The sequence below is a fragment of the Notolabrus celidotus genome, chromosome 18, assembly GCF_009762535.1.
Source record: "Notolabrus celidotus isolate fNotCel1 chromosome 18, fNotCel1.pri, whole genome shotgun sequence".
Lineage (NCBI taxonomy): Eukaryota > Metazoa > Chordata > Actinopteri > Labriformes > Labridae > Notolabrus > Notolabrus celidotus.
The window spans coordinates 12146510-12156971 of NC_048289.1; the positions used below are offsets into that span (position 1 = coordinate 12146510).

At 40.8% G+C, this 10462-nt stretch overlaps 1 protein-coding gene across 1 annotated transcript; it reads right to left on the reverse strand.

Moving 5' to 3' along the window:
- Positions 1-7: 7 nt before the first annotated feature.
- On the reverse strand, positions 8-9871 carry LOC117829753 (WD repeat domain phosphoinositide-interacting protein 1-like). Its single transcript, XM_034707415.1, has 13 exons — positions 9744-9871; positions 9440-9639; positions 8068-8150; positions 7406-7575; positions 7213-7309; positions 6175-6272; positions 5960-6052; positions 5810-5880; positions 3780-3887; positions 2886-3050; positions 2686-2793; positions 2325-2464; positions 8-1520 (listed from the first exon to the last, which is right to left on the reverse strand). The coding sequence occupies exons 2-13, from the start codon at positions 9514-9516 to the stop codon at positions 1408-1410; spliced, it is 1323 nt and encodes a 440-aa protein (XP_034563306.1). The 5' UTR covers positions 9517-9639; positions 9744-9871; the 3' UTR covers positions 8-1407.
- Positions 9872-10462: the final 591 nt, after the last annotated feature.

Here is a 10462-nt window from a genome sequence, read left to right on the forward strand (position 1 = left end):
AACAGTGTTTGAATCATGTCTCAGCTTTAATCAGTTTCTGGTTTAAATGCCCAGAATGAACAGCTCAATGCAGCGTAAGGGTGTCCTATCAGCGCCACCTTTTGGCAAATCAAATGGTATTACCAAGTTACTTATTACAACAGTACTATATATAAATGTTATATATACATTATACACACAGTAAAAATCCTCAAAATATATTCACGCATGGTAAGTCTATGCGTTGACATGTAATACTCAAAACATGTTGCAAAAGAATATTTAATACATCAAAGTAAAAATGACTACGACTGGCATGTTAACAAACTGTATTCAGCATCATGTAGTAAATAAAAGGTCCTCAGGATATCTCTGAAAGTCAAGGACCTGTAACTTTGTCATGTACATACCCACGTCAAGCTTTTCACATTCAGCTGCTGACTGCTCGTCTCACAGACGTCTCTCCGAGATAAATTAAAAGGTTACATTTGTTACTCCCCATCTATCGCCACCACAGTTAGTATGACAGCTGCATCTGCAAGTCACTAAATACATACTGCATGCATCATGATTGAAACTGGTGTCACACTCGAAACATCTTTTCCTTCTTGAGTGAGTTGCTGTTCCTCTCTCTTGAGGTGCGACACGTTTAATGCCCATTTAAAAGCTCAGAAATTCCAAAGGTCCGATGGACAAAAATGCACTCATAGAATTTTAGAGTTTAAGGTGACAGAAATGAAAACATAGTGTCATGTAACTTGACTGCTTTGATCATATTATCATGTATTTGCCATAAGCTTCTCTAAAAACTGCAGAAAATGAGTGTTTTGCAGTTTTGGAAGCTCTCCTAAGAGCTTTTTTGTCAGCCTGGACCCTGGTTACTCTGAACCAGCTTGAAGGTCACGTTCACCTGTCGTCTCCTCAACTTCTTTGTTAAATTCAGTCTTCTGATAACCCACCATGTCTTCATCAGGCTGCTACCATGAAATTAATTAGCAACTATACTGTCACTGTCAGGGTTGCTCGTGTGCACAGTCGGCATTCTTAAAAAGATTTAACACTGTTAGTAAAGGGCGTAATGTAGAAGTTAACAGTGGGACTCTTAGACTTTGAGTCTGTCTGAGAAAAGCTCTTAACATGTTGTATGTATGTATTGTTAATGATAAGTGGACCATACACTCTATTTTAGTGTTTTTTCCTAATTCTTTACAAAAAAAGGACAGGGACGCTTACAGAAACATCAGGAAGTAACATCTTGGCGAGATTTGACCCTCGGCCAGCAGAGGTACGTGTGGAAAGGTGGGGGTACCACAACATCTCAACACAGGAATATTTTAGTCCATTGCCTCTGCATTAAACAAGTAAGTCTGATTGTTATGCAGGGATTGGATGTTTAACAGGAAGGGGGTCAGGGTTTGGTCAGTTACACTAGTTGCCGACTGGAGGGAATTCATTCTCGTCATCCAGACACACAGGGCCCTCTGCAAATTCGTGCTCTGGGATGATGTCACCCTTCTGGGCTCCACCGTCCTCAGAGTAACCTGGGGAGAAAAAGGGAAGGGAAATAGAAAGGAAGTTGATTATGGCAATTATCACATGGGTCCACTGGAATCTCCGTGTAGTACCTTCTGCTGAACAGGATGTCAGAGCTTCAGTCAGCTCAGAGTAGTTTCACAAAATTGACTTTTTTAGGTGCTTTTGATAATTATTTGTTGTCATTGATAGTTCATCAAATGTTTTTGTAGCTGCTGGTACACCAAATACAAATACATTTTCGACTAATATCCCCTACATTTATGATCCAAACTCCTGAGACATTTAGACTTATAGTAGTTGTACCATTTCTATTGTTACAAGTGCTCAAGGCTCCCATGAGGAGTTTTAAGTTCATTATTACACACACTGAAACCAAAACCACTGTCTCTATGTGACTTACAAAAAATACAAAAACAAAAGAAACATCAGAGGCAACATTGATCATTTCTTTGTGATAACTTTCAGTGCCTTTAAAGCACTGCTGCTGGGTAGGTGTCGGACAAACTAAAGCCTGGTCCACACAATAGAGTTTTAAAATATTATAAGATGTTGAAAATGTGAGAGACCCCACAAATGAAGACAATTAGTCACAGATTCAACTGTTTTGCTCTTGAAGTGTGTGGAGTCTGACGATATGTAAAACACACCACACCACACACTGACAGATTTCATTCACCAACAAAAAGCTGTAATAACTTCATAGACTGTCAGTCTAGGAGTGTCCAGGTCAGAAGTCCATCTTTTAACTTGTAAAGTTTTTCATCAGTTAAAATCTTTATGATAAGGATTAATAATTAAAAGTACTGTACCCATGAGAGTGGTGGAGGAAGGAGGGGTGGAAGGGAGGGCCACAGTGGCGGCGTATGATTGGCTTGCTGGTTGAGGAGAGACATCCTCCTGCTTCTCCTCCTCGCTCTCTTCCACCTGCTCCTCGCTGGATTCAAACAACCTGCAGGAACAGAGCAGACAGGGACTCATAAAACCCAGCTCACAGTGATAAAACAAGCATCAACACAATTTCTCATCTGAAAGCTCAGTCTGCAATTATTGTATCCTTCTGTTGTGGAGCTATTTAACCACTTGCCATTCCTTAACTTCTTCATTTCTTTTCATTTTTGGCACACTATTTATCAGACATTTACATGTATTCAGCCATTTCAAAACACACACCTGTGTTTTTGGACCAGGACACACTCGCCTCCATCCTGTGGATCCACATTATAAATGTAGAGAAACCCGTCTGAGGACGCCACCAGCAGCCGAGGGAGCTTCTGAATCCTGACGAACAACATTAACAGAAGATCGTGAATTTATCTTCACAGAAACACCTGGAAAACTTCCTCTCTTGTCTCTCACATGCTCTGTCTTACGTAGCTAGGGCGCAGATGTTCTTCAGACCAAACATGTTGAGTCGTACTGTGGCGAAGGCTCGGTCCTGATGCATCATATCGGACACCTGGGCAGGCAGGTAGGTGCTGGCTGCTGTGAACATTTTGCCCACATACGCTGACCATGTAGGAGACTCCTCCTCTTGACTGGTAAGAATATGAACAAGGTGTTTAACATTAAAAACTGTTACTAGAGACAGATGGATTCTTTTTTGTTAGAATGAATAACATAGTGACTTTTTCATTTTATTTAACAACAGCAATGGTTGATTGTTTTACATCATAAAGACAGCAGAGGGAGCTGGTTGTTCCATGCATTGTCCCCTCCTGAACCATGCACGGTCAGAAAGGGACAGCAGACAAATTACTTCTTATTAATAATAGAAATAAATAATCTCTTTCTTTCTCTTTCTAAATCTTCAAATGCAAACAGTTGACCACTGATCAAGAGTCCTCTTTGTTTATTAAGTTTTTGTAAGTTATATTTTGGGGCTTTTTTGCCTTTATTGACAGGACAGCTGAAGAGAGACAGGAAACATGGGGAGTAGAGAGTGTGGGAAGACATGCAGCAAATGGTCAACCGGCCGGGAGTCGAACCGGCGACCTCTGCAACGAGGACTACAGCCTTGATATGTGGCGCGCTTAGACCACCAGCGCCCCAAGAGTCCTCTTTGTAAGAAAATAACAAGGTTTTATTTTGGTTTTGATCCAAGGACCAGCGATGATACTCACTACTGCCAGGTTTTGTTTTTGTTATGTTATGAAACCATTTAGATCTTGTTTGTTTCCACTGATAAATCCCTCTATCCATTATGTAATCACTTCAAAACAAATCACTTACTTAAAAAAAAAAAACTGAGTGTGCATGAAGTCTACCTGGGACTGTGCTGCTCCAATTTGAAGATATGAACCGTCTCAGTGTTGCTGGAGGCACACAGGAACTGAGCATCTGCACTGAAGGACAATGAACTGATGCTTACATATCTAAAACACAGAGACAAAAAGGAGAAGGACAAAGCAGTTAAGAGTTAAGTTGGTGTAGGTAACTTAAGTGAAAGCTGCAAGAGTATGTTAGACTTTGAAGGTATCAAAATATATTTCTGACAAAAAAACTCCCCAAACCACATAAATGTGATCTTCCTCACTTGTGGTGTAACCCTATCAAAGTACTTTCTCTGCCATTCTTGTACACCAAGCACACAAGCTCAGGCTTTAGGAGAAATCCACTCATGCCACAGAGTGGGCACATGTAGGCAGCAAGTAGTCAGTGAGGTAGGCAAACTGCAGGGAAACTTGAATCTTACTGAGTGTATTTGTCTAATTTCTTGTCAAAACATCTCACTACATTTAATATGAGGCACACTGACCTGACAAGTCCAGATATAAATCTGATTTCAAGATGTTACAACCAAAAAAATCAGAGTCTGCTTTATGTGTACACATACATGGAATTTGACTCTGGTAAACTTTGACTGCTGTGTGCAAACATTAAAGATAAAGTATTAACTAAACATTAAACCAAGTATTACAGGGCTTCATTAAAGCTCCTGTGAGGAGTTTTTATCTGGTTATGAAACAGACTGAAATTACATTTCACGTTTCCTTATGACCTATGAAAGCAAATGAGATCATCTGCATAAAGACTGATTATTTCTCCAAGGTTAATTTTTAATGTCTGAAACCTCTGTAAGGGGGTATGTGCTAAAATGATTTGCTTAATGCTGCCAAATCAGCTCTTATTTACATTTCCACAGCTCAGTGTGATACACTAGGCACCTCTTTATCCACAGGGGACGCCAGATTTGACAAAACCTGAAAGTTCCTTACAGGAGCTTTAAACCCAAAAGTAATATATACAATCCTGTGCAAGACAATAGTGCAATAGTGAAGAGTGCAGAGGATGCTGAAATAAACATGATAATAAATGTGTAGTTGTGTAATAGATGTTGATTTACATGAGGTAGATACTGCATTAATACATGACAGATGAGGGGAATATATGCTCATACAAAAGGGCCATAAAACGTGTGCCAATACTATGAGGATAAGGATTTCCTCAGGCTCAGTGAATGTTGCTACCTTGGGTTACTGCATAAGGACTTAGTTAATTGTATTGACTAAAATTAGCTGCCTAAGCAGCAAGAAAATGTGTCCTTCACACGTTTTTTGAAATAAGTTTTAAAAATATTTTCAAGAAGCATATCAATAATATTTTGGTTGCTGCACTGGCAGCCATTTTAACTCTTACAGTCAATTCTTTTTTTGTTTGTAATACCTTTCATGAAGATCCACATCAAAACTTGTCAGGATAATATGGCTAATACAAAGTGCTTTGAGCTACTTTGACTAGAAATTACACACATACATTCAGTGAGATTGGAGCAGGACAATCTATTTTGTTTCATTTGGTCTGAGTGAAATGATTGGAATGGCTGTTTACATACTACCACAACTACATGTATCTTTTGATTAAGAGCAGAAATCTTGTTTTAAGAACAGCCTGTTTTTCTTGAACACAAAAACTATTTTGAAAAAGGGCCAGTTAAAAGAAGATTTCCATCCATGTCTTTAAATTGAATCGTCACACTGTAAGGGTTAAAACCTGAATGGAAAAGGTGTATGAGCGTGTTTGAATCTGAGGGTTTCCACTATTTAACTACTCTCATTTTGCAGTGTTATCATAGATACTCACTAAAAGCCCAACAGTGAGACCACAACTAACTCCAAGTGGTTAAGCCAGAAGAGTATCCTGTCACCTAAAAAACTGTTGACTGAGAGGTCATCTGACCTGCACATCTTCCTGTCTGCCACAAGACCTTTTTTAAACATACAATCACCATGAGTCATTTTGTCCACAGTCTGCTTAATACTTTTTGATTTGACTATTTGACAGTCTGAGGACTTACCTTTTCATCCCTCTGCGGAATTCAAACAGTTTCTGTCCTTCAGGGACGCTGAAGACTCGGATCACAGTGCCCTGATGAGGAGGAAGTGGTTATAAGGAGGCTGATGGAGGATAAAACAGAATAGGGACTAAAACAGAAACAACTAGTCACCTTCTCTGAAGCGCTGGCTAGTTTGGTGCCAGAGGAGTTAAAGGTGAGGGCTGCCAGAGGACTGTCATGGGCCTGGATCAGTGTCAGAGTGGTCTAAAGAGCAAAAATTTGCTTCATTATGACACCAGAGGCAGCAGGATTTACAAGAGATGTTAAACAGCAGCAATTTTATTGTTGTGTTTTGGATGTTGTGTTAGACTTTGTTGCAGCCTCACCAGGTTGTTGGCATCGTAGACTGTGATCTCTCCAATGGTGGCACTGCCAGGGTACGCCAGGAACGAGTTGCTGTGGTTGACAGAGAGAGCGCAGAGACCTACAAGACAGCACAGAGGAGAATACTTGTTGGTCCAATCTTTTTACAGATTGTTTTTTGGGGGCTTTCTGCTTCCATTTCATAAGACAGCTGAATGGAGACAGGAAATGTGGGGCCTGCAACGGATACAAGGACTGTAGCTAATGTTCATGGACAACCAACTGAGCTAAATTAACACCAGGTCTGATCTTCCCAGTAGCTCATAGTGTTGCAGTTGAGTCCCCAAACCTTAGGTTCACGTCTAGTTTTGAGTCCCAAGTATTAAAGACTGAGTCCTTTAAGAAGTGGGAGTCGCTCCCCATTTTCTGAGGCACATCTTTAGGGCATCCTGGCAGGAACTGTTGCTGAATTAGACAGCACGTGAATGGGCTGACAGGTGAATGTGCCGGCTCTTGCTTGAAACAAAAAAATGCACAGGGCCTTTCACAAAAAAAACAAAAAACGTCTCTATCAATAAAATAAGTGATAGTCCTGTCTATTTTTTGAGTCCAAGCATGAGTCATCAGTGCTCATGTCAGTAGTCCTAAAAGGCCGGCCTTGAGTCGTAATTGAGACCTTGTCCTGGACTTACAGTACAACAACACTGGAAGCTTGGATATCACTGTCCATTCACTGACTTCACCACTACTTCTTTTACATTGCCTGTTCAAGTCATGACTGTGACACTCCGCTGTCAATGCAAGTCACATAAAGGGGTGATAGCGGGACACTGTAGTTAGTGCTTCCACAGCACTGCAGCAATGAAAAATCCCACACCGAGACTCTAATACCACACCATTGCGGGTTCAAAGTAAAAATAAAAAGAGTTAAGGCTGAGCTTCGTTACAAGGCTGTGGTGGAGTCTCACTGTGAAAAGAGAGAACTGGAAGAAGGACTTGAGTTTGTTTATTTTAAGTTCATCTTTATCAGTATAGATGTCTGTGTAACAGCTTCATGGTACCTGAGGGGTTGATGGGTGTATTGAGAAGGGTCTTGAGTAGTTTCATGTCTTTAATGTTGTGGATGTAGATCGACTCCTCCAGGCAGACCACCAGCCGCTAAGATGACAGACAAGCAAAGACATGAAACATTAAAAAACAGGAGCAACATCTTTGAGGATCACAGGAAAAGTAAGGTCTACTTCCATTTCTTACCTGTCTGTTGAGCCTGACGGAGAGGATGTTGTTGGAGTAGCTGTAGTTACAAATCTCTGTACCTTTCTTGAAGTGGTAAACGTTCATCCGCCGAGGCATGGACAGACTGACCACCACCACCAGACTGCTGGAGAATAGACGCTCCACAATATACACATCTGGACACTCCACTGAGAGAGACACAAGAGAGAGACATTAGCTTCTGGCATGCACTTATTCTTCAATGTTAACTCTAGTAACTCATTCATGCAGACTATATTCAGAAAGGCAAATTTAGTATCTTGGTCAGTTACTATCGTGCCTCATTGTTATCAGAGAAACCGTCAGCCAGTCTCAAAACAAATGAGCTGTTGAGCTCACTTCCTCAAACTGACTGCGATATCTTTTTAGCTAGAAAACTGAACACTCCTGTCATATTTTTCTTTAAGCAGCATAGAAGAAATGCAGTTGCATGACCAATTGTTCCTCACTACAGATTAACATGAAACTTCTCTCACACTTCAGTCATGTAACCTCAGGGAAACGCTGCAGCTTTGTCACTAGCTGTATGCATGACTCAATTTCCATAAATAAGCCCTCAATCATACACATTGTTTACTGTAAATATGAATGTGCAGGGGAGCTGTCAAGGACTTCCAGTTAATGCACAGTTACCCTCTTACCTCCCTCATGGATGCAATCCAGTTTGTCCACAGCAGTTACAGAGAAGAGCCGGTAGCCAGTTTTGGTGCCCACAGACAGGGAGCTATAATGAAAGCACACAGAGATTATTTAACCAGCCACAGCAACCTTTGTTAAGGCTAGAAATACCTTAAAACACTGTAGTTACATATTTTAATTACAGTTATTTTAAAAATGATGCTGAAAATACTCCATATGAACTCTGCTGCATGTTGTCTGCTGGCCAGAGAACTACTCCCAGAAAACCTTGTGCGGGTATTACTTGACAAAAGTGCAGGAATTTAATTAGAATCAAACTATTGTTATCCATACACACACACAATCACTCCAAAAATATGTGGTGGAAGTAGTAGAATAAGGCTGCAGTGTATGGCCCGATTGTCATTTTCATCCACAAAATAGTGCATGAACACTTACAGCCACTTGCATGACATGTAAGTATGAGCTGAGATAACTTGTGTACAGTGCTACTGATAACTGAATGATCATCTGTCATACTATAATAATAGAATGAGGAAGCAGTCACCAAGCAAACCCTTTGTTTACCTCAACTTAGGAGGCAACCATATGCGACACTTATTCTTTCAGTTGACCTTATCTTGTTAAGACAACACAGCTTGCATTAAAATCCATCAACTGTGCTAAGCAAACCTATCTTATCTTGACTGGAGACTATAATGACAAATAGACAGAAAGGCTGTAAAATGTTTGGCCACCTGTTTGGTTTTACAATCAAAGCCACTGGTAATGTTTATGTAAGGGGACACACCTGTAACTTAACATATAAGGTAGTTCCACAGGATCCCTTGTAATCTCTTTACATTTGGCAGTGGTCAACTATAACACAGGTGGTGGTCACATGACCGAGGGGGCAAGTAAAAAAAGGGGAACATCTGTTTGTAGAGCTGCTTTAAGTAAATTTGCTATAACCTCAGAAAATACCACATTTGCTGTTACTATTGTTGCTATTTTCTGTTGGGTGGTGTCACAATAGAAGGGAGGGTAAGAAGGATTAGTGATTAGTCATTACACTTTAGACCTATTTATGTATAAAACTGTGCCTTATTACACAACAGTCATAAGTTTGGTTAACAACAGTCTAGTTTTATGTGCAACAGGCCTTAAAGATTAACACAGTGGCCTACTTCACTTTCGAGGCTGCTGGGGACTAATCTGCAATTTATTAATAAGGCAAACAGACGAGTTGGTCAGACACACAGCTGCTTTGTTTACGCTATTCCTATTGGGCAAAATATGAACCAGAGTATGTAAAGCAACTGAAAATAATTATGCAACAGTCAGGTGCATCGTGGAGATTGAGTTCATGCTGGGCCCAGCCCGCAAGTCGCTTACGTGGTGTCCTGGTTAAACGAGGCACAGATGAAACCTCGGTGCACTGCGGGGCCGTCCGGTACTTCCTCGGACTCCATCCGGGACGCTAGATTCCCTCTCCACTCGCCGGCCGAGGTCGGAGGCCTTGGGCTCGGGTCGATCCCCGCCGGAACCCGCTTCCCCTCCTCTGCTCCCCCGACTCCAAGCGCCACGCTCACACTCTGCGGGGAGAGGAATGTCCGGGCAGCGTTAGCTCAAAACGCACACATTACGCACGAGCTAAAGTATCCCAAACCTGAACTAGATACAAGATAATCCGCAACACCTTCTAATGGAGCTGTTTCACTTTAGTCAGTCGACGGTGTGGTTATCATGTTATTAACTTCCAATATCCACACAACAAAACAAAAACAGCTGATGGGTGGATGCGTCACTGTGAACTGCATCGCTATAGGCTGACAACAACATGCCAAAACCTCGACTCCGGCTTCGCTATTGGCCCAGCTTTTTAAATGCTCTAGATTATATGACAAAATGTATGTCAATCATTTTACACCCGCCCTATCAGGGGAAATCCCGACTGATTGGCCAATTATTCCTTCAGTCTTGTCACGAGGAAATGTTTTGGTGTTTTCATTGGATAAAACATGTATCAAGCTTTTGGTTGATGTGCAGCGACCAGCAACACATCAACCACCCTGTAAAATGGGCTACTTTGGCAATATTTACAGAACAAAAACGGTCAAATATTCAGTTCTTATGATTTAATAACCTCCCTTGATAACAGTCTATTGTTATTTTAGTTTTTGCTTAAAATTTGAAATCCAAGTGAAGGTGTTGTGTGAAGACACATTTTCAGCTGAAATTTAATTATTTGCATCAGGTAACAGATAAAGAATGAATGCAAAGCCATGCGTTGATATACCGAGTGTGTTGAGATCATAGACTGTAAATAAAAAGGTTGAGACACCTTTGAGATACAGATTTAATTTAATTTTATTTATTTGTGTATTTTTACTATAAAGTTTACCCCTCTTCATTTCA